The sequence below is a fragment of the Poecilia reticulata genome, chromosome 6 (genome assembly GCF_904066995.2).
Source record: "Poecilia reticulata chromosome 6, P_reticulata-male-v2, whole genome shotgun sequence".
Lineage (NCBI taxonomy): Eukaryota > Metazoa > Chordata > Actinopteri > Cyprinodontiformes > Poeciliidae > Poecilia > Poecilia reticulata.
This window is the reverse complement of record NC_088835.1, coordinates 4,687,210-4,712,704: the sequence shown is the minus strand read 5'-3', so window position 1 is coordinate 4,712,704 and position 25,495 is coordinate 4,687,210. Positions and strand designations below refer to the sequence as shown.

Sequence of the window (25,495 nt, the reverse complement as noted above, 5' to 3'; positions counted from 1 at the left end):
AGATGGTGGAAAGGAAGAGCTCTGTATGCACTGTGAATGTTAGTGTACACACAGACCAGAATGCTGGTAAAAACCGAGCAGAGTGTCCATCAGTTTAATGTGATTAAAGTCTCCCTTAACCACGTAAAATGCTTTCGGGGTGCTTTATCTGCAGTGAGGTAATGGTGTCATACTGTTTCTTTGATGCTTTATTACCATTAACACCTGGTGGGATGAATTTAAGAGTCAAATGGGATGCAGTGTGAGCAGTCAAGTCACATCCATGATTTGTGAGCTGTGAATTATCAAACCTTGCACTGGTGCTGGACAGTTGGAGCTGAAGCTGAACACGGTGACTAAAATTGCAGCATTTTCTCAGCTTTACTTCCAACAATGTTCACAAATGAAAATGCTGCTTGGTTGAGAGGTGAGATGTGATCAAGAAACAAGTAGTTGCCTTCTACTTAAGTCAAGGTGTGACTGAACTTCTGATTTAATATAGATGTGTAAAAATATATAGAACATATGAATTAAAATATGCAAATAAATGTGACTCACTGAGGGAAGAGAGAAGCCCATCCAGGCATGAAACCTGGAGATCTGGTTAACCACAACAACACCATCAGCAGGAAAACCAGGCCAGTAAAGATCTCCTGAGGCCTGGATAGATAAAATCAATTATAACACATAGATGAAATGAAATGTGTAGTTAACTGCAAGGATTCTTTATGTACCATGCCTTAGTAATACAAAAAAAAATAATACTGAACGAGTATATGAATGAGTGACCAAGTAATCACCTGATTGCTCCCAATGAGTTGTATTCTTCCTCTATAACTTTTCTTGCCGCTTTCTCTTTCTCAGACTGCACTCCATCACACTGCCACAGGAACGTGAAGCTATGGAGACAGGGTGTAAATGTCTACTAGGAATTACAAATTGTAAGAAATTAGAGTGCTAGTTGAATCCCTAAAATGTACTTTAATTTCCAGGCTTAGAAAAAAACACAGTTTTTCTTATTCAGCGTTATCTTTATTGTGTCATAGCTGCAAACTTTTGCTGTTCACAAAAGTTAAAGAGAAACTACAAGTCTTTCCCAAAATAATTGATGCAATTACACAGAAGGCTATTAATATTTAAAACCATGTATTGCTTGTATATCACAGTCAGATCGTATTTCATCTGGCAACATATAGTTGTTTCCGATGAAATATCTATTATTACATTCTAAACCAAGGGTGTTAAATTAGGTTAGGTTCTTAGGTATTTGCAGCAAACAAGATGGTGTATCAGTCAGGATACAGGAAGGAGGACATGAGACCAAAACTTGCTGTAGATGTGAGCTGGTTTATTCTGCCTTGATACTCAGTGTTGCCAGCAGTCTGCAATAACAATAAATTGCCATTAGGCTAATGTATTACACCAATACAGGTTCAACTTATACAAACTCAGTGAAAACCAACAAATTCAACATAAGAAGCACTTTGGCGCCATCATGTGGCCAGATAAATATCTACACAATGGCGGCAACCAGCAGCGCATACCCTTAATTACTCTATCTGCCGCAAAGCAATAACAGATACAACCGAAATGCACATATAACTGAATCAACCAAGCAGTTCTCAACGTGGGCGGTACCGCCCCCCAGGGGGCGTTCAGAGGACGGCAGGGGGTGCTGCCAGACATTTTTACAAAAGGGGGGCGCTGGGATGCCTTTGGGGGGCGTTTGGTCGAAGGTAAACTTTACACCTTAAATGCACAACAATGTCAGTTTAGACTGAGCAACTTGGTAAAACTGTATTGTGTAACATTAAATCATGCTTGGCTGCAACTGTATCGATGGCAGCTCTTCTTCTATTCAGTGTTTGTAGCTTCTGTTAGCTTCTTGGCGCAGCTCCGTTCTCCTGCTACTGGTAGCTAAAATCACGACACCCTCACTGTGTATCCCTCTGAAAAATGAACCCATTTAAATAAAGAAATAAAGAAATCCCTCCACGGGTGATACCACGATAGAGAGCGTTCATTTTATAGCGTTAACACGGTGCTGTAAGTGGTCCGGTATGAAACGGGGTGATAGAACAACACAGCACTTTAAAATTTCAATAATCAGAATGCAGAATTGTTTCCGTTGTTTTAAAAGGTTTATGTCAGTCTGCCTTTTCCCCATCGATACGCTTCCCGAACGCTGCGCACCTTAGGGGCTTTAAAAAAGAGACTTTAACATTGCGCAAAACTCAAACAGGAGAAGCGGGACATAAAACGGAGCGAAGAACTAGATGTGAATTATAGCATAAAAACAGAGAATCCGACGCTGAACAGTGAAAAAAATCAACACATGATGTGAAACACATGACGATTAGGCGGCGCAGCAGGTGATGAGTGAAGATTACTGATGGTCAATAAACGATAAAATAAATGTAGCAACAGGAAAGAAACTAAAGTGGACATAGCAATAAACCAAGAGAGGATAAAACTAATCAAAGGAAACTAAATGGAAATGAATGAAGAACAAAATGCAAGAATAAACTAAGAAACTAAAGTAAATACAGAGGAATAAACTGGTATGGCAAGACCTTTAGAGCAATAATTAATACAGAGAATGTATGGCAAGAATAAACAGACACTATTTCCAGATAAAAGGTAAAATAATATTGTTGAAGTGTCATGGGTTTGTTGAGACCACATCTAGTACTGAGAATAAATATATCTTACAGACCATAACAGTAAAGAACTGATCACTTATTTATGTTTTTAATTCGATTTGATATATTTATTTCTTCAATATTATTTTTCATGTCAGTGTTAATGTCATGAGGCTGATGACTCCATGACACTTTCAATTTGACTCATTAGGATTTGATTAAGAACCAGATTTGTTCTTTGTCATTTCTGTCCAGTAAAACTATTAATCTATAATCAATAGACAGGTCTATATAAAGATATAATCCATGTTTCTGTCTCATATTTGTATGGCATTAAAATGACCTGGAACTTTAGTTTTTCCACTGAAAGCTCTGGTTTGCACAATAAATGCCATGTGGGTGAAATTTTATGGTTGATACTCTGATGTCCCATTCTCCTGAAGGCAGCACAGAGCTGCACCACCAGAAACTGACAGAAACACTGAAGAGAAGAAGAGTTATGATTAATGTAGTTACAGTTCTATCCATGTTTTAATGTTGCAGAGCTCAGTCGTTTGCAAATAGTTCAAAGTTTAAACTGGCATGTTGAACATCTTTAATCTGGTCATTTTGTGGAATATTTAACAACTAGAAAATGGAAAAGAACAAGAATATTTTTTCCACTCTGATTGGCTGCTGTTAGGCCTACCAGTTTTAAGTTGAATGTTCATTCCATTTTTTGTATACGCCTGTAAAAATAATTTCTATTCTCATGGCTTTTTTGTTCTCTTGGAAATTATTTTTGATGATAAATACAGAAAAATCAAAACATCTACAATAGTGATAGTAATATTAATGATAAAATAATGGTCAGTGCAAAGTAACCTACAAATTATTTGGTGGGGGTGGTGAGGGGCCTGAATAAAGGCTAGGGGGGTGCTGGGCCGAAAAAGGTTGAGAAACACTGTATTAGTGCAAAAAGTGTGAGGATTTGCTAATTTTGCATGAATTTCCACAATAATTCTCAAGAAACAGGAGGGACTGATGGATATAATCTGTAAGTAAACAGATAAAAACTGTATTGATTTGATTGATAACAATATTTAAGCACACTTAGTGTTAAGTCTAGAATCTAGAGGGCCATGTAAAAAGCTATGGTGGGCCAGATTTGGCCTGAATTTCGCGCGTCATCCGGGTCACGTGTCTGAAACCCAGCAATTGTTTACGTTGTGTTCTACGTCTTTCTGTTTTTGTGTTATTATCATGCAAAGCACTTTGAACTGTCTTGTTGCTGAAATGTGCTGTACAAATAAACTTAATTGATTGATTGATTAATTTCATTTTCATAATCCGAACTAAGCAAATGTTTTGTACTGAGGTTGTGCTTTTTTTTTGCAATTTGTTTTTGCTGCTGTTTTTCTTAACTGTCCTGTATAAAATGGGTTAACAACCACATGACCTGTCAGTAATAAGTACATACATTACAGTGGTCAGCCTGAGGTTAACCACAATTATTTGTGTAAAAATTCAGGTCAGACCACACAGTAAGAAATTAACATTATTATGAAGAGCTAAAATTCCACAAGAGCAACTCAAACTGCATTACATTACACTGGGGTTTTTATTATTATTTTTAAATATATAAATGTCTGCCCTGTAATGGACTGGCAACCTATCCATGGTGACCCTGCCTCTCACCCATTGACCTGTGGAGAGCTAACCCACTAGGAATAAGCATTTTAGAAAATGGATGCATAGAAAGATGAATATAAATGTCTAATGATATTACAGTAAATCTTATTAAACCATGCAAAGGGGTCAATAGTTATTAATTATTACAAAGCAGAGCTAGATTACATGATTTAAAACCACATGTGTGTTAAGATCATGATGATGTGTTGACACTTACTCTGAGCCAAGGAACAACCAGTACAGCCAGATCCATGTGAGCAGGAGCATGATGACACTGATGGGAAGGCACATCAGGAGCCAGTTCCCAAAGTTGATGCAGTTGCATTCTGGGTAAATCCTTAAGGTGAAGACAGTATTAAGATGGATCATTTGAATGCAAATACTACTTGGATGAAAATTCATAGTGATGTTAATACTTGCCTAAATGTCTCACTAACACTTTTATTCATACACTGTTGGTTTGCCCTGTTATGTTTCTCCTTTTTTCATACTCAAACCAAGAGTAATGTATATAATGAAGTCAGTCACCCACTGATTGAGATACTCAGAGAAGATGAGATTTGGAGATGTTCCTGGCAGTGTCGTGATGCCACCAATGTTGGATGAGTAGGCAATACCGATGCACATTGCTTTGCACATCATTAGGTCCTGCTGACTCCTGCTGACAAGAGCAGGGACGCACGTTGCAGTCTTCCAGACAGCAAGAAGGAAAGTGAGACAGAGCATCAGAAGCAACAAGAAGGAAAATACAATGCTTTGAAAACATTTTTCTATTGCTTTTTTATTTTCTTACACTTAAATATTTCAGATCAAGCCAACTTAATACCAGACAGAACAGAATAGAGGGGAAAATAAAGTAACGCATAAATACTTGAAATACATGCAGCAACAATGACCATAGAAGTTAAAGAAATAATACTTTTGATGGTAAATTTATACCTGAGCTGGGTCAGACTGGGGTTGAGCTGGGTCAGACTGGTCAGACTGGGGCGGTGTTTGAATCTCAACACATGTGAAGTTTTCTGCTGGAGCGTCAGGTTTCCTCTCATCGCTGGGAACCAGAACAATATGGTTTTAGATTTAACTTAATGAAACGAAAAGAAATACAGGAGCACAGAATACAGCAGGAAGGAATTTAAGGGTAGAAAGAACCACTTCAGACTCAGATGACATTCTGATATTCCCAAAGCTCCACATACCTTATTGTTTTCTTTTTTGATTCGGTTTTCATGTCAGTTTCTGCAAAAAGAATAGAGTTTGACTTTCTGTTCAGATCCATTATGTTCTTATGCTTGGAGGTGATGTCCCAAACTGTTCATGATCAAGGATGGGAAACCCTTTTGATATGAACAGGGAACAGTATGCAAACTTTGATTATTAGACAAACACAATTTTTATATATTTTTTTCTTTCTACCTGCAGCATTTACTGCTCAATTTGGCAGAGATGCATTTTGTATATTCTGATTTGTTCAGGAGCTCAGGAGGACCACAAGGAGAGGCAGATAACCCACTAACAGGGGCAGGCCACGCCATCAGCCCTGCTGCCTGTCGGCCAGGTGAAAACCTAGCCGCCTGGAACCCCATGACCATGTGGACTGTGGCTGGAGAAGAGGAGACAGCGGTGGCTGGATGCGGGCTGGCAGCGTGGGGCGAAGAATCGTGGGGCAGCGAAAGGTGCTGAGTCTGCTGCGGCGGCAAGAGGTGCTGCGTCCGCTTCGGCGGAGAGAGCTGAGACCACACCGACGAGAGGAGTAGTGCCCGCAGCTCCGGCGGTGAGAGGCGAAGTGTCTGCAGCACCGGCAGCAAGGGGCGAAGAGGTGTGGCGGGTGCAGGAGACGAGACCGGAGCTAGGGTGGTGGAGCAGAAGAAAGCTAAAGCTCTCTTGTCTTCCCACTCTTCCTCCAGTTGCAGCTCCACCAACCCCAGGGACAAGAGGTGGGTGGACCAGCCCTCCAGCACCAAGAGCAGTCGGATGGCAACCCCAAGGCGCCTGAGGGCGAAGTACGGTTCCACCACAATCTCCACATAGTCTTTTATTGTTGAAATTAATTTACCCCAACTTTCTGGGTTCATGTTGATGTTCCTTTTCACGTTCCTCACCATAGTTACGGTTGGTTGGGTCCTTCTGTCATGACTTGTGCGGTAGCGAGGTGGCGAGGCAGACGCAAAGGACCCAGGTTGTAGTAAATGATAGTTGTTTAATGATGAATAATCCAAAAATCCAGACAGCACAGATGAACTGACTAAACAAAGCTCAGAGCTGGTAGCAACTGGAAACAATTGAACCAAAACGACAGCACAACACAGAGACTCACTAGACACAGAAACCTAAGATAACAACACAGGAAAACTCAATTCATGACAAACATGATCATTATTACTATATCTTTAATTATTTTTTGGTCACATTTAAAGTTGAAACATGTAGGTAAGGCTAATTTTTCCCTCTGCAAAAAGCTTTTCTTGTGTTTTTTTCTGAGGTTTCCAGTGTGACAGGTTGAACTGATGAAAGGAGAAAATATCAAAGCTATGCACTGGTTGGCAACTAATTCACACACAATAGTGAGTTTGCAATATTTTAGCAGCATATCAACCTTTTTTTCATTTACTTTATAGTGGACCACATCCTGTATTCTGGTACGGTAAAACTAGAGTTCTGAGGGTTTATTGTTGGAAAAAGCGCATGAAGCCTGACCTCCCAGAAAATAACGCTGACTATAGTTGTTCTTACACCCACGGTCAGTTATTGAGATTTTCAGTCTGGCTTAAAATGTTCAGGACAGAACATTGAAGACAACATTAAAACATAAGTGAAACTGTATTTAAAAGCATTATAAAGATCAAGGAAGAATTAATGTGATATGTTTGCTGTTCTGCAGGCCTCAGAAGTTCATTAGGGAACACTACGCTGTAATACATCACCTTAGAATCACCATCACAGAGAAACTGGTAGGAATGTGTGTGGTGTAACTTGAGGCCAGAGGAGAGAAGATGAGGTAAGTTGGAGGTAGAAGGTGGAATAATTAGAGAGATGAAGGAAGTCAAATAGGACAATTAGGCTAGATTCATAACTTGAGAGGCTTGATAGTAAGGAAAAGTTCTGTACCGATTAGCAGAACAGAGAGATCAAACTGGATTTGGTGTAGAGGAGGTCTGGTTAACAAAAGCTTGAAAAGGGAATGTGTTGATGATGAACAGACAGTGGTGAGAGATGGAAGGAGAATTTTGAGAAGCAGAAGAATGAGAAATATGAGATGGAGAGGAGGATAAGATGGAGCAGAAATAGTGAATCAAAAAGTAAAGGACAACTGTAATAATGAGCTTAGGGAAATATGGAAGAGGAGGGGGGGCTGAAGAGCAGTTGGTCCAGATAACAGTCCTGTAGAGGTATAAAGATGTTTGGGAAGGAGTGAAGTGGTGATTTTGACCATTGTATTTGACAGAAGCTTCTTCCAGAGCAAACGTTTGTTGAGACTGACTTAAAGCACGAGTGGTATGTGAATGTTTGTTTTTGAATCTAAAGTCCGTTTTTCCAGATAAGAGCTTAGAATTAAATCTGTTTAATTCTAAACAGATTTAATTCTGTTTAGAATTAAATCTAAATTCTAAACAGAATTGGATACAGATCTGACAGATCTGTGTCCATTGCTGAAAGTGAATCAAAGACAGATTCACTCTTCAAAAGTGTATTAAGTTGTGTTTTACTAAAGCAAATCCAGTTACCATTCAGCTGGAGGTTAGGGTTGACGTTGCCATTACATCCCAACTCCTTGGCCTTCAGGATCTGCTGGAGCACAGCTTCTACAATGGGCATCACCATGGTAACTGCCGAGGTGTTTTGAACCCACATGGAAATGAAGGCACAGCCAGACATGAAGCCCAACATCAGCCTGGAGGCAACAACATGTTATCAGAAACAGGAACAAAGCAATCGTAAGTTCACACTTTAACTAGGTTTAATTTCACATGTTGAGTAGAGCACAAGGGATGGATGGATGGATGGATGGATGGATGGATGGATGGATGGATGGATGGATGGATGGATGGATGGATGGATGGATGGATGGATGGATGGATGGATGGATGTTGCCCATCCACACCTGCATTAGACTGGAAGCTGTTTATTTGTATTTGGTGTCCTATTTTCTTTGTTTGTTTGTTTGTTTGTTTTTTTCACCACAGAGTTGCCAACTTTGCATTGTTCCTATCTCGATTTGATACAATAAAGGTTCCTGCATTGTATCTTTGTCCTCTGTTGTTTCCTGCACTTTTTACAGCTGCTACAACTATTCAATCCATTGTTAACATAGCGAAACGTGTTTTACCGAGCCGCCTTTGTATTAGCATGAAGATGCTTGTGCCGGTTTTACACCTGGAGCTAATGCTGTGCAGTGCTGCACCCCTGTGTAAATTAGAATCATGAGAGCAAACCAGCAAAAAGGCAAAAAAAAAAGTTTTTTCCAAACAAGTAGAGTAAGTTGAGTAAAACTGCTGCATGCAGGGTGTGCTGTGGCAGTGCAGGGGTTAAGCACAACCCACACATGGAGGGCTTAGTCTTCAACGCAGCCGTTGCAGGTTCAATTCCTTCTCTTATTACCCACCTTCCTGTCAATTAACTATCAAATAAAGGCCACAGAGCCAAGAGAACTTAAAAAAACTGTTGCATGCAGATAATAAACTGTTAACTATATAATAGTTTGTGGTTTGAAAATTGCATATGCTATTTAGTTTATGGGAATTCTTAATATTTCTGGGTTTCAGATGGTGTAGCACTAACGTCATCCAATGATGATGGGGGCAGGAAGTAAATGCAACCCGTTTATTTCTGTTGATCCAGCTTGAAAATGCCTAACATCTGTGTCATGTGCGGTTGTTCCAACCGTTCTAATAGAGAGAAAGATAAACGTTATTTTGTTGTTTCAAAGGTAGTTGGTCACAAGGGAGTTAATTTAAAAAATTTCTGAAAAAAGACGAGAAAAGTGGATCAACAATCTACGACTAAAAACAAGAGATTGCAGAGACTAACAATGTCAGAGTCTGGAGCGCCCACTTTCTAACAGGTAACGATCTCATTGTTTAAATTATATTTTCAGACATTTTATTGGACAGTTACTTAGAAAGACAAGTTTTCATATGTAAGATAGGATATATTATTTTTATGTCCTGGCTTGGTAGTCCTAAGAGTGCTAATGTTATTAGCAGCTCACTCAATGCCAAGTCCTGGACAGAAAATAAACTTTTGATCAGCTGAAAAAATCTTTTTTGAGTGTAAATGCAGTTTTCAGAAAATTTCCCGCTCAAAAGTTCTTGTCTCTTGCACTGATTTTTTTCCTTTAACATTGTGAAGCTCTACTTAGAACCTTCTTAAGATCCAATAGTGCAAAATGCAAATTCTTGCAATTTTTTGACTGGTCTTAAGATTTTGATCAGGAGTATATATATATGAAAAGCTGTAGGACGAGTTTGATCAGATTCAACATCTATAAAAAAGAGAAAGTGATAGCGTTGATACAAAATGGCTGACTTCCTGTTGGATTTGGACCATGGCTCCAAGAGACTTTTTTGTACATCCTGACAAGATACACATGTGTACCAAGTTTTATAATTGCAGGTTAAAGCATGGCTTGAGGCTGATAATTTAAAATATTCTAGGGGGCGCGATAGAGAAATTAGGCCACCCCCACCAAAGAATGTTATAGATTCCTGTCAGGGGTTGGATCCATCCCAGTGAGTTTAGTGCAGCCCAGCTTGAAACTGTGGAATTTAGAACCAAACGTATGGCAATGGCATTACAGGTCACTTTGCCACACCAGTCGAGGTTGGAATCCACATCATTCCAACCTGTCTTCTGTCTCTGGACACAGTTTCATGTTGTTTAGGTCAAAGGGGTCAGATAGTTACCATTCACAGTAAAACATGACACTTCTTATTCTCAGGGGGTGTAGCCTTTGTGATGTCATCATTTGACCATTGGGTGCTGTAGGGCACTCAATGATGATTAATCATTGAACGTTTGGTGCCTCTGAGTTTTTGTGTAGGAGATATAACAGTTTCGTGTTTCATGGCGAGTAGGCCAACTTTGTCCCCTGGTAACGCCCCTTCAGCATACACGAAAACTCACTGTTTGGATAACTTTTAATTGGCCATGCCTTATGAACCAACTGACCAAGTTTGAAGCCAATCGATCAAAATCCCTAGGAGAAGTTTTATCAAATGCGAAGGCTGTAAACGGCCAAAATGGGGTCAAAATTGGAACTTCAATCCAAAATGGCCGACTTCCTGTTTGAGTTGCACTATGACATTAATTGTACTTTCTGTGCATCTTGGGGAGCTCTACAGGTGTATCAAATTTAATGTCTCTACGATTAAGCAAGGTCATAGCAGAGGGTCTTTTGAAAATTTCCAGGTGGCGCTGTTGAGCGTTCTTTTGGAATTTTTGCGACAACCTTAAAACATGTAAATTTCACACAGGCTTGAGGCATCCGCCAAGTTTGGTGAGTTTTTGAATATGATAAAGCTCCCAAAAAGCCCCTTCTGTTGGGGGTAAGAAAAAAAAAAAAAGAAACATTACCATTACAATAGGCCTTCGCAGTGCAGCGCTCGGGCCTAATAAATCATAAAGAAAGAATTCCAGACAGAACAATAAGAAAGTAAAGAGATCCAAATGCTTGCTTTTTCAGTGAAAATGTAATTACCCCGCAGATAATTAATGCGCTTCAGCTCACAGACTAATGTGTTCCATCTTTATGAGACAAAAACTGAGGAAATGTACTATTTACATTCAAGTGAGGATTTCAAATCCTTTTATTTTATTTTGCGTATGTGTGTTTTCTGAGGATAAATGCTGTTCAGTTTCATCATTTACGTTTAAACAATAAAAGATTAAAATCCTGAAAAAATATCCGGTACGTTTCAGTGTATTTAGGCGACTTGTAGCACCTCCTAATTTGTTATTGTCCACAGAAAAAGTTTTGTGTGGCTGCCACACATTTTCACGCCATGTACATTTATATATAATTCGTATGTATATTTAGGCAAACTTTCATGACACATTCATTTTTATACAGGCCAACTTGTGCGTGTAATACGGCACCGCAAATTTTTCATGCTTGAGGCCCCTGAATAATAAAGGTACTAGAATCCAGCAGTCTATTAGAGATGTGCTCACCATGCAGGGTTGACTCCCACCATGGAGACAAGTCTCAAGGCTATTCTCCGGTGAAGACCCCACTTCTCAATGGATGTAGCCAGGCAGATGACCCCCACTAACAAGAAGTGGAAATCTTTGAAGTACTCTTTTGCCACCTTAAAGCAACATGGATAGTTTTAATAAAAATCAGTAATAACGTGATAAACCAAATCATAAAATCAGAACTGCAACTGTTGAAAACACATCTAATTATGATGTTTCGATTCAAAGATTTTATCAAGACATAATAAACAGAATGTGATCTTTTATTAGGCTCCATGTCTGACTTAAAGAAAAGATTAGAACAGTGTCACTTTGACCAGTGGAGGCTCAGCATTCAGAAAGGAGGCATGACAACAAAATGCAGTTGAAGTGGATTTATTCACAGCTGCAGATTACATTTGTACCGACATCCATTTCATATTGGGGACGAGAAACTGGCTTTTATACCTGAGGCAATTTCACCACTCATACCAAGTAAAGGGGTGATAAAAAAAACCCCAAAAAAACAATGCTTACACAAACCTAACATAAAAACAATAAATGGTACCAACAAATATTTACATGCATGCAAATCATTAGAAGTAAACTAAAATACATCAAATAATAAATTTAACTTAATGTAACTCCTCAGAGCATTACCCCTCCTGACTGAAAATGGTATGCTCCAGCTTTTCAGCAGCACCTGGAGCATTTGTCTCCCTTTGCTACTCCAACGTGCTGAGAAGACACACCTGAAAAGGTAAGCAATTAACCTAAAATTAAACCAATAGAAATGATCAGAAACAAACTGACATTTCCCCCATATTGTTCCCTCTGCCCAAAAGAATGTTTTACTAAATGTAACAATGTAACTGAAATAAAGAACTGAAACACAAAGCATTTGGTATGTCAATAAAGGGATGGAACAACTGGTCTCCACCACAAGCAGTGTTTCCCAACCCTGGTCATCAAGCCCCCTGTTCTGCATGTCTTAGGTGTCTCCTTGGCAAGCCCAGATTTTAGCATGAGCTTACTGAGGCTCCAGTCTTACAGCAGAGCAAAGGCAAGAAAGAAAGGTAAGAGTGGGACAAGGAGGTAATAAATAAAATATCCAAGCTTTTTTAAACCTCATATTGGACATGGAACAGATCTATTGTCCCTCTCCATTTCTCAAAACGTTAGCTATGCCAACAGTGGCTTTATTGCCCCACCAGAACTTGGAGCTGTGTCTGACCTGGGACCTGCGGCGTTGGTGGAAGCGCAGTCTTCTTCATCGATAAGCTGTACAGTACTGATCCTGCGCTTTGGGTAAAAACTGATGAGTTCGTGTGGGCTTACTGGGCTGAGCAAGAAGCAGGGAGCTGTCAAAATATGGATGTTAATTTTAAAGCATCGGAATGGGTTTACAAAGATCAGAAATGACTCTTCTCCAGATTGCGCTTTGGAAGCCAGCTTGCAAGCTACAAGTGCAAAGTGTATTTCTAACGATGCTAAAAGTCAGTGATGCTTTGAAATGGATTTCCATGGCTCAACACATGCAATAGAACATTTGAAACAGCAAGAGAACAGCAGAAATCACAGAAAAGTAATGCGACTGCTCAACGCAAACTTAAAAAAGCGCAACTAGCTGGAGGAAATCTCCTATTCATATATATGGCAAAGGGCCAAGTGTACAAAATAGCTCCAGTGTGTAATGCCCTGACACGCAACTGAATGCATCCATTATCAAATAAAAGTTTGACCAGGTTTGGGTGTCAGAGGGTTAGGGTAATCTGTCAATCTGAGCTTGGTAAGGTAATAAACCTGATAATTACAGAGAAAGATACAGTTGATAAAAATTGAAAAAGAAAGTTAGACAGACAAAGATAGAAATGAAGAAAGATAAAAAAAGATAAAAGGATGGATAGAGAACATTGTCAAGTTTTTCTTCATTAGGAATCTTCTGTGGAATATTTAACACGTTCAAGTATTTCTTTATTGACTACTAAATACATTTTATTTGTAGTAATGGTCATTTTATTGCTTACAGTAATCAACCGCTCTAATGAAAGATCGTTATTTTAAAAAGAAAGCAGCGGTGCACCGATTGCAATTTTCTGGTTGATAACCAATCTTATTTTTTTTAAAGAATACTTTATTTTTGATTCTTTTTTTAGGAGCATCACAAAGTTAAGTTTAAAGAGATTTTTAAGGTTACTATCAACAAACACCCATAAATATTTTAAACCCTCAGGGGACCATTTGAAGCTAGACATGTTTTTAACTTTACTGTAGTCAAATACAGACATTGACAAAACCTCAGTTTTCCAGCTAAACTTTGTATCAGGAAAATGAACTGTATTTACTCTGTAGTTCCTGAAGGTGACAGAGTATTATGTATTAGTTCAAAATAAAATTATGTGGCCAGAAAAAAGTGAAATCTTGTGTATGTCAGAGCCAATCTCGAAATCACTAATATTGGGATTTTTTTCTGATTGCCTCTGCCAAGGACTCAATGGCAAGCGCAAAGAGGGTGGGACTAACTGGACCTCCCTGTCTGTTGCCTCTTTAATTGTGGCATGTTTGTTTGTTTCTGTGGTCCAAATAGTTGGTAAAGTATTTTTGCTGATGTTTACATGATATTTTGAGAATTCCAAATGCTATGACCTGAATCTTTCTTTAGCAGTTGAGCTTCTGCAGCAACTTCTATTCACAGTTGCTCACCTTGAGCCCAGATACCGTCAGTGGTGCGAACCGCCTGGTAGTAACATTAGGTTAAGGTGAAGCAGAGAGCGAACAGAGTGAGCAGGTGGTACTGGGGGTCTGAGGTCTGTTGCGGTGGCAGTCGCAGTACCATTTCTCTATATCAGGATATCTGGTTCCGGTCCACACATTGGGACCGATTCAGGCTGTCTGTAGCGAACTGGGCATTTAGTCCAGCACTGGGGAAGTTTTCTCTGCAGCTGAACCATTTCTGTGTTTAGGAAAGAGGGGAGGCTTTCTGCTATTCCGAGGACAATTATAAAAAAATAAAGACAGTTTTTTTAACTTCTACCCGACAGACCTGTTTTTATTCACAAACAACGTATGTTGAAAATAAATATCCTTGCCCATAATTTGATAGTTAGAGGGTGCAGATCCACCCCCATCCTCACCATGTGCCCAGTGTCTTAACAACATGGAGGCAGAGGAACTGAGAATCCTCATTATGAGACCAAGTCATTATTAGACTGAGGGATGCCAGACCAATTTATGAATATTTATTAATTATCATACAGTATTTACCTAAAAATTATTGTTGAGGGGCACAAGCAGCTTCCTGGCACGCAGATTAAATTTATTTATTTTTTTAAAACAGCCCCCCCCCCTCCCAAAAAAAAAACTGAAAAGGGCAGTAGGGGCATCAAAGATAAAAGGGGCAGGGGCTCAATCCCACTCCCTGCCCTCTTCCCCCACTGGTTCTTGAAATACAACATGTTAGCATGATTTAGGGCTACAAAAGTTGCATTTACACAAATCTGTCATTAATTGTGGTTTTGTGATGATGAAGATTGACTGTGTAAGACCCAGGATGAAGTGGAGAAATGTGTTTAATGTGAAAGCCAGGAACCACAGGTGAGTGACGAGACAAGAACAGGAACTCAGGTTTGCACACAATGTGCCAAGACAATTATGACGGCAACAACGACAACTATGACAAGGATCCAGCAGGGAACGGAGGAGACAGGTAAGGTGTCTCCACTGTCTCCACAGGTTAGATCTTTCTCTGAGGAGTTTACATGTTCTCTCTCATACCCAAACACATCATTATCAGTGCCCTTAAATACACAGGGGAAATAATCAGGGGAACAAGAAAGAGGTGGGATCAATTATAGGGACCTTACAAGACAAAACAGGAACTAATTTAACTAATGTTCATATGAGTATTAGTTAAATTCAGGTCAGTGCAGAGGCCACTACAGGGCCAGGTGCGCAACAACAAAAAAGTGCCCATCTAACCTCATTCTAGGACAGAATATTAACAGCCTCTCAGCTTTCAGAGTTTAATAAACAATGATAAATTACAAAATTGTGAGATATACAATCAAAGGTAAAGAGAATCTCTATATAGAGCATACAACTATGCATATGTAAGATATTTTATTAGTAATTTCTTTCTGCAGGTCTATTTTGTTATAGGAAAGTTTTGCAATATTCAAACCCGCAATTTAGCAAGATATGTAAATCAGAGCTGGATCACCAGACATATTTTATCTTTACATAATTACACTATTAAAATATAAACAAGGGCACAATGCAACCTTTTAGTGACTGTAATCTATAAAACAGATCTGCCTGTTTGCTGCAGTGGAGATGAAGACGGTCCATTCAGGACAGCAGAGCTGCATCAAACTTTAACGTGGAACTGCAGAAAAATGAAAAAAGCAAATATTTAATTGTTAATGAATGTCACCATGAGAAAAGCCTACTGAGTTTTGCTTAAAAAATGCTTTTTTAAATTTAAATCACACATTTTTGTCTCATGAAGTTAACTTTTTTTTGCAAAACAAACTTATTTGCGCTTGACAGAAATCTTTTCTTGCTATTCTAAGTTTTTGTTTGTGACTCAAAGTTTTACTTGTGATTCTCACATGACGTCATGAGCAGGGCCTAAAATCCCAACAAAAGATTTATGATGTGTGCAAATAAAAGTTAATGTTTGATAAAAATTAGTTACTTAATTTTAAAATAGTCTTTTAAACAAAACTTTTTTTAAAAGGAATCATTACAATTCCAAAAGTTTTGATTACAATTTTATTTTACTTAACTGAGGTTAGTTTTTTTTTTTCATTGAATAATTGGGAAACAAATTTAACTTCATCCTCTGTGAACCAAACCCTAAACTTAAAGTCTGGGTTGAGTTTTTTTCCCTTCATCAATGACACTTTTATTACATACATTATGTCTATCATGGTAATTCAGGGTGAGTTATTTTTAATTCTAAATGAATATCCTTGTTGGACTTTTATTTAAGCATACATTATGCAGCAAAGTGTGGCAACACTAAGGTAGGAGTCCGATACTCTGCTCCTCACAGGGTAACCAGAAGTTGTCAACAACGCCACCTTGGGAATTGCACCCAAGGAAATACACTGCCAGTAGGCTCAAGGTTCGTGACCAGAGAGAACAAGACTTACTCTCCACCCATCATGAGGTAATTAGGGGCCAGGTGTTTTGAATATTGGGGCAGGCGTCTTCCTGCTACAAAAGGAAATTAGAAGACATATCTATTATGGAGATGATAAGTTTTGAATGGGCGATGTGCCCTTATTGCATAAGCGATACTAAAGAATGACTGATATCATTAGCGATACAGGGAAGAAGCTTTAAGTTATCTAGCTTTGCTAGCAAAGTCATGAGCTAACAGCTAGCTAATAGCACATCAACAACAGCCTAATGTCTGTATATTTATACTGAATGGATAGATAAGAACAGTTTCTCCTCACCTGGCTGTCTCCTCCCCTCAGTAGTTCTTCAGAGAAAGGCAGACGCAGAGGCCTGTCAGTGTCTGTTGTATTTCATTACCTCTCTGCTTAAACCGCGACTCCGAGCTGAAGCAGAAACGATACTTCAACGTTTTCCGTCATCTGACAAGCAGCAAGTCTACTACACTTTATTCACCAAAAACGTTTTTTTTTCAAATCACCAAAATCTGTTCTGTAATCTGGAACGTTCACTACGTTGAGCTCCAGTTAGCCGCCTTATCTCACTGCGCGAGAGGCAACTGGGTCATGCGTCACGGGCAAAAGGTCAAAGGTAACAAGGTGACCGGCTTATTATGTTATACAAAAAAGAAACAAAAAAGCAAAGAATTTTAGTACATGTTTTTATATGTCAGAAGAGGGCTTAGGAAATAATAAGACCAACAAAAATAAATAAATAAATTGACCAGAAGGGCACTTGGGGGCAAGGAGCAATTAGACAAATTTAACTATTAACTATAATTAGTGTTGCTAATTTGTGTTACAAAAACAAATTGTGTATTGTTCTTGGTACCAATGAGAGCAGAGCAAAAATACTAGGAAAAAAAACAAAAACAGCATTTGAGAAGAACCACGTTTGTGCGAATGTGGAGCGTGGTGGTGAAAGGTTGATGGTTTGGGCTTGTTTGCAACAACAAAACAAGTTTATATTTCAGTCTCTGAGTTAAACCTGATGTGAGGTCATTTGACAGATAAGGTTTTCAAACTCCAATTAAATCAATCAATTTTGGACAGAGAAGTGGCCTTAAATTACTCCTCAACACTGAGAGACAAGGTGATAAATATAAAAGAATATACTTTATAGATGGCCAAGGATGCAGATGGAAATATGTTCATCTAAAAACAAACTGAGTGCAGAGAAAATTTGATTTGTTACTCAGAAAATAAAATAATGAAATAAATATTTATATATGATATAATAATTATAATAATTATAATAACAAATAATTATATAATATTACATAATTAATTATTTAATAAATAAAGTGTGGAATCTGTTGCATAAAAAACAACTAACTTCACAGACAGAATGAAATCCTCTTCTTTTTAAAATTGACTCACATTGGATGACTTCATAATGCCGAACATGGGGAAGAGGAGGGCAGGGAGCATGGCAGTCATAGACAAAGGAATCACCTCTGTCACCCAGAACACAGCCATGAGCAGCAAGACAAAGGCACATTCTGCTACCTAAATGGTAAAAAGACAAAAAAATTCTTACTTTATTGAACTGCTTTTATTGCATCAGGACAGCTGCTAGTCTGAATTCTGAATAGTTCTCTGTGGAGTTTACATGTTCTCTCCCATACCTAAACACATCATCATCAGTGCCCCTATCTCCCTTTGAGCCCAAGACCACTGAGGAGTGATCACCAATCTGTGTCCTCCTCTTCATTTGGTTGCAACATGAACTGCTGTTCACAGAGACACATCCCCATGGTTCAAGTCAGTCTTTAGCAGGTAGAACTCAGACCTCGCCTTCCCAATGAGGGCCTTCATCCTGCTTTTACCTCCAGCACTTCCTGGAGAGATGAAAATGTCCACATGCTTCTTCTCCTGGGTCAATGGGATTTCCTGTGTTCTTTTAATATTAAGACCTATTGGCAGTAATGGAGATGCTACTTGGTGGGAAATAGTAGAGAAAGGTCATCGTAAAGTTGCACTGATGTCTACTGGTTGTCATGGTACCATTCTGTTCCTGACGAAAATGGTCATCTAACTGTAAAGGAATGACAACTTCCCTGCTGTGGAGCATATTAAGCATGCTGTCTTGAGCATTATTTAAAAAAGGCTAACTTGAATTTTACACAGCTACAGACCATTCTTCAAGATCCTGTTTTTGTCAAAGCTTCTTGATAAAGTAGTAGCAGAGCAATTAATTTCTTACAAGGAAAATATGAGGCATTTGACAGCTTTCAAAAGCTCCGCTCCAGAGACAAAATTAATGTTGGACATTGAGTCTCATCAGAAACTCATGGAGACTGCATTATATAAAGTGGTATTTTGATGTCAGCTGACTGGAGAATTCATGGGGATGGCCCTAGATATAACATCTACCTTTGGAACTGTTGAACACAGTATTTTGATTAACAGGCTACAAGCAAGTGCCAAACCTCATATTGTAGTCGGTCTATGAGGATTTGTCTCCCGACTTTCTGGAAAAATATTTAGTGTTTCTGCAAGAATCCAACAGCCTGCTGTGTGGTGCACCTCAGTATTAGAACTTATTTTCTTTCTTTTGTATATTTTCCCAGAGGCCAAATAATAAATCAGTTTTCACATGTGTGTTATTTCTATGCTGATGATATTCAATTATATTGTTCCTTCAAACCTTCTGAATATCGCAGAGTTATCCTCCTTAATAAATTGTGTTGGCAATATCAAACAGTGGATCTGTGATAATTTCTTGCAAATTAATTATGATAAAACTGAAACCTTAATTACTGCTCATATAACAGAAATAAATCAACTCTAAACCTATCCTTGGTATATTGACATCTTCTGATAAACCAAACCTCAGAAACTTAGGTATTCGTTTTGATTCTGCCATGTCACTGCAGTGCTATTTTTGCACATCAATCAGAAACTAATTTTTTTTTATAGGTTTTTATAGGCGATGGTGTCAATGGCCAAGATGAAAGATGATTATCCATGCTTTTATTTTATTCAGTCTGGATTACTGTAAGTTGTTCAATGTGCTTTATTAGAGTAAAGGACCTTAATGGTCTGTAGACAGTTCAGAATGCTGCTGTAATACATAAAAGTAGAGCACATAGGTTCAATTTTAATTTCTTTATGTTGGTTCCTTAAAGTCTAGAGCTTTGTTAAAAACTGTCTTCCTTACTTTTAAAGTCCTTGTCTTTATCTCTGTCCTGCTTCTCACAGCCTCAGATCATCCAGTTAAAGGGTTTTAATGGTCCCAAGGACTCATTTTAGGAGCAGAGGAAAGAAAGTCCCAGACAGGGAATGCATTGTTTCCAACTTTTCACTGCCTTGATTCTCATAATACTTTTAAAAGCAGCTAAAGACACATTTGTTCAGACTGATTTTTATAGTTCTACACTGTTTGCTATGTTATCTCTCCTTCTCTTTTATCTTCTGTGTTTTTATATCTTCCATTTTGTAAAGCATGTTGTGGCTTGTAAAAGGTGCTATGTAAATAAAATGTACTTAATAGTTCTTGTGGTGTGTTATGGTCCTCTGGGCGTTCCGTACCACAGGCTAGTTATGTGCATGTATGATATCCGGTGAAGGTCACTTCAGAATAATAAAAGATGCCGGCCGGCTAAAGATTAGCTGTTGTCAGAATCCTCAATTAATGGTCTACAAATTACTACATGGTGTCAGAAGTGGGATAGTGGTAGTCCCAAAACCCAATGGCAAACGTAGACTTTGTGTCGACCTTACCAGGCTTATTGAAAGTGTGTGCAGAGAAAGACATATCTCGCACAGCTGAATGGTGCAAAATATTTCACAAAATTGGATGCACGGAGTGGCTTTTGGCAGATTCCATTAGCACTAGAAAGTAGGGAACTAACAACATTCATTACTCCCTTTGGCCGCTTCTGCTTCAATGTGCTACCATTTGGGATAAATTCAGGCCCAGAACATTTTCAAAGACGCATGTCCCAGCTCTTGGCCGGCCTTGATGGCGTTATATGCCATGGAGATGATGCCCTTGTGTCAGGAAAGAATGAAGCAGAGCATGATGAACGGCTCACAGCTGTCCTGACGCGACTCCAAGAGGCAGGACTAACACTAAATGAGAAATGCACCTTTGCACAGTCAGACATTCTGTTTGTAGGACATAACGTCAGTGCAGCAGGCATTAAACCAGACCCTGAGAAAATCAGAGCGATTACAGACATGCCTGTCCCACAGAACGCAGCAGACATTAGGCGGTTTTTGGGGATGGTGACGTATGTTGCAAAATTCCTCCCTCACTTTGCAGATTATACCAAACCACTCAGAGATCTGCTGGCAAAAGACAATGATTGGACCTGGAGTCACATGCAGCAGACAGCCTTTGACAAGCTCAAGAATGAGCTGGCATCACCAACAGTCTTGGCTCAATACAGACCACAAGCCAAGACAAAGGTATCAGCGGACGCCTCGTCTTTTGGCCTTGGGGCAGTCTTAATGCAGAGAGAGGAAAATATGCAGTGGCGTCCAGTTGCCTACATTTCCCGAAGCCTCTCTGAAACAGAGCAACGATATGCCCAGGTTGAAAAAGAGGCACTAGCCGTCACCTGGGCCTGCGAGAGATTGAGTTCATACCTCATCGGAGTACAGTTCACAATAGAAACTGACCACAAACCCCTCCTTGCACTCTTAGGGACAAAAGCACTGGATGACTTACCTCCCAGGATTCAGCAATTCCGGCTGCGACTGCTTAGATTTATATACAACATAGTACATGTACTTGGAAAGGTCCTCATCACAGCAGATACACTGTCCAGGGCCCCGATAAGGCGTCCACTGGCAGCAGAAGAAACACAGATGGAAGGAGAAGTACAGATTTTCATTAACACAGTACGTGATAACCTACCTGCATCTCAGTCCAAACTCCAGCAGATAGCTGACCATCAGCGGCAGGACGCCATCTGCAGTCAGCTGATCCGCTAGTGCCAAAGAGGCTGGCCACGACAAGAGGAACTGTCGCAGCAGCTGAAGCCTTATTGGATTCACCAAGGCGAGTTACACATGAATGGTGATCTTCTGATGAAAGGACGACGTATTGTCATTCCAGAGACATTTCAAAATGAAATGCTTACCCGGCTGCACAAGGGACATATGGGGATATCCAGTTGCAAGCTGAGGGCTCAGCAATCTGTGTGGTGGTTAGGCCTGAGTGCCCAAATCACAAAAGTTGTGGGCCAGTGCGAGACATGTATTAAGTACCAACAGCTACACCCAGAGCCAATGATATCCTCAGAGCTGCCTAAGCGGCCTTGGCAGAAAGTTGGGGCAGATATATTTTACTGGGAAAATGACTGTTATTTACTGGTAGCAGACTACTATTCAAGAAACATTGAAATAATGAAGACATCTATAACTACATCAGCAGGAATTATTACTGGCTTGAAATCTATTTTTGCTAGACATGGGGTGCCTGAAATACTGATAACAGATAATGGACCTCAGTTTTCCTCTAGCTCTTTCTCCTCTTTTGCCACAGACTATGACTTCAGACAGGTCACCAGTAGTCCACACTTCGCTCAGAGTAACGGGGAGGCAGAGAGGGCGGTGAAAATGGTGAAAAGCCTCTTGAAGAAGAACACCAACCTATACAAGGCCCTGTTGGCATACCGGGTTACGCCTCTGAATCAAGGCCCTTCACCGGCTGAGCTCCTGATGGGCAGAAGGTTGCGCTCACCCTTGCCACTCTCACCCAGTCAACTTAAACCACAGTGGCCAAACCAAAAGAAAGTTGCAGACAAGGACAAAGAGTTAAAACAGGCACAGATACTGGCCTACAACAAAAGACATAGAGCGGGGAACAGGCCAGAGCTAAAAGCAGGTCAGCGCGTCTGGATTACAAACACCCAGGAGAGAAGCAGACACTCCTCATTCCTGTCGTGGAGACCAATTCAGAGGTGGTGAGGAGAAACAAGGCACATCTCAGACCCTTACCAGACATTCATAGGCCTACAGAGAATGTGGGGGACACAGAACAGACAGCTACACCAGAAGTGAGAGTGGGGGAGAATGTGAAAAGGGTTCATCCAAGGAGGGAGGTGAAGGCACCAGCATGGCTCAAAGATTATGTCCAATAATGCAGAACATTTAAAACCTGTTTCAAATGTTATTGTTATTATGTATGTCATTTTAAGTATTCAGTATTTTCAGTGATCTGTAAGTGTCAGACAGACTGTATGCTGTTAGTTAGGTAGTCCATGTTTTGTTTAAAATTTTATCACTACTTTGGGGAAGGGGAGATGTGGTGTGTTATGGTCCTCTGGGCGTTCCGTACCAGAGGCAGGTTATGTAAATGTATGGTATCCGGTGAAGGTCACTTCAGAATAATAAAAGATTATTCTGAAGTGACCTTTGGCTAAAGATTAGGTGTTGTCAGAGTCCTCAATTAATGGTCTACAAATTACTACAGTTCTAATGCTAATAAAGATTTTTTTTATTGATTATTGACAAGGATATAAATAATTTTTTACATGGCATTTAAAAAAATAAAACGAACATTGTTTTCAAAATTAACACTGCTTTTATTTTCTTTTGATATTGTTTTCTCATTTTCTATTAGAAACAAACATTTATGATAAAACTAAAATAATTTTAAACCCAAATCTCCCAGGGATTGAATAATTTTGCACTGAACAGTGTATATATATTCCTTAAGGCACAAAAATGTGGCCTTAAGGAATAAGACCACATTTGTTATTAAATTTGTCAAGTTACAATCTAATCTAAAGGCTGAAGATCAGATGCTGGACTCATGGAGACTGACCTTTGTCCTGATGACCAGTGGAAGAGGAAGCAGCAGCAGCGGAATGAGGATGACGAAGATAAATCTGCGATAGTTCCACAGCCCTCTGCCCACACTCCTCAGCATTCTCTCTTCTTTCCTTTTTGTGTAGTTCTTGCTGTGAAACTTTAAAAAGCATGTAGGGTGGTTAACACGCCAGTCAGGTTGATCTGAACATATGACAAGAACATGATGCAAGTTCTGTGGCCATATCTAGTTTTCTTGTGTAATACCTTCAAACCTCAGTAATCGGTGGTTATCTTGACAGCAACACACATAAATTTGTGTTGGGTTTAAAACAGTTGTACTGAAAACATTTGGAAATGTCACAAAAAAGAAGGAAACATGGGGTACCTTTTTGGTAACCCATGTTACCTGTAAACCTATAATGGTATAGGTTTAGGTTTCCTTTCTTATGTACCACATACAGAATATTAGTAATCATAGTTTACCTAAAATAAAACGTAAAAATAAAACGTAACTGTAATTTTTTAAAATTTTGGTCAGAGAGAAGAACTGTGAGGTTTTCAACCATCAGCAGTGGTGGCTCATTTCATACATTATTTACATATTTCAAACTCAATAATGAATTAACCCTTGGGATTGGAAATGGGGTCCAACCGACCGCACACACGTAAAACTTGTATCATTTGCCACAGTCCTCTACGTTTGCCAGTCCTCGCACGCACAAGGGTTAATCTAGTAAACTTGAAACAGACAGAGGAACATAAAGAAATAGAACAGGTATGTACAATCACAACCATTTCAGATTTCATCATTAGGTTTATTCTCACCTTGTGCCGTCCTCACTATCGTCCTCACTATGAGACAATCCTGCCCCCTGCTCATCAGAGGACTTGGTCTAAAGCAGCAGCCCTCCTTTTCAGAAATAATCTATGATCCACTTCTTTCTTTGAAGTACTTTTTAACAGCTATTGTCAGCTTGTCTTAGTAATCATTAACACATTGCTTCAGACACAAGCATTTCACTCAGCGTTCAAAGGCACCATCATAAAAACTGTTGAAAAAAAACTGGACAGTGTTGCCAACAGATACACATTCACTATCTCTATATTGGAATAGCACTTCAATTACTGTATTCATACTGGTTTCAACTGGTGATGTGCACAGTGGGGAACAGCTGTGCACATCACTATTTGTAGATATGTAGATTCAGCCAAGCTCTTTGTATGCTAGAAAGTGAAGTTTATTGTAAATTTCTGCAAACATTGAGATGTACGTCTTTTTATTTATTTTTTACAGATCTGACATACAAAAAGCTTTAAATTTAAAACGTAACCAGTTTTCATGGAATTAATCTGAAGAGGAAAATCTCCTCTGGTCTGTGACAAAAAGTGTATCCAGTTACCAGAGTTGTGTCTGTGGCTGAAAGTTACATCATGACAATCTCCTCATGTGTCTGGGCGAGAATATGGATTTTGTTTTTATGTATATGTTTGATACAAGGTTTCCATCATTAATAAAATCAGCTAATGTCTTAAAATCTGCATCCCTGAAACTTCCATCAGTTCTAGAACCAGCAGAATAAAAAACGTGGGATGATAAATCTGGACCTTTTCTTGTTTTTCTGTGAGTTACAACCAATCAGGAGACAGCAAAACCAAAACAAAAGAATCTACATGTTTCGTGTGTAAAGTTAAACCAATTCACTACAATGATTCCAGTCACTTCCATTTCAGTACCAAAGGCTCAGAATATTACACACAAAAACACATCTCATCTTACCTTTGATGCCTCGTTATTATTATTTCATGTCAGCTAACTTTTGCTTTCACTGGTGCAACATGCTGCCAGTGTGTCTGCTCTCTTCTGTTTTTTAGTCATTGTTGCATTTTCTTCTTTGCGTAATGGATACCAACAGCTGCATAGGCCTATTGACTGGGCATGCAAAAGATCAACAGGAAACTTTTTTCCCACTGTAAATAACCGGTTACGTTTCTTACCGAGTTCTGATCTCCCTCCCCCAGTTTACTGGCATAGACTCTGTCTCCAGTAAGAGCGCATCCACACACAGCTGCTCCAGACTA

General features: G+C 39.3%; 1 protein-coding gene across 1 annotated transcript in view; it reads right to left on the bottom strand.

The window, feature by feature from the left end:
- Nucleotides 1-24,515, bottom strand: part of slc13a1 (solute carrier family 13 member 1) — a 47,920-nt gene extending 23,405 nt beyond the window's left edge. Inside the window, exons 1-11 of the mRNA XM_008411239.3 lie at nt 24,242-24,515; nt 23,430-23,573; nt 18,029-18,157; nt 11,463-11,599; nt 8,018-8,184; nt 5,492-5,531; nt 5,232-5,343; nt 4,825-4,982; nt 4,510-4,629; nt 780-878; nt 538-639 (exon numbers count right to left, since the gene is read on the bottom strand). Of these exons, the coding sequence (XP_008409461.2) occupies nt 538-639; nt 780-878; nt 4,510-4,629; nt 4,825-4,982; nt 5,232-5,343; nt 5,492-5,531; nt 8,018-8,184; nt 11,463-11,599; nt 18,029-18,157; nt 23,430-23,534 (1,169 nt within the window). The 5' untranslated portion in view covers nt 23,535-23,573; nt 24,242-24,515. The remainder of the gene's footprint in view (nt 1-537; nt 640-779; nt 879-4,509; nt 4,630-4,824; nt 4,983-5,231; nt 5,344-5,491; nt 5,532-8,017; nt 8,185-11,462; nt 11,600-18,028; nt 18,158-23,429; nt 23,574-24,241) is intronic.
- Between the last annotated feature and the right edge of the window lie 980 nt (nt 24,516-25,495).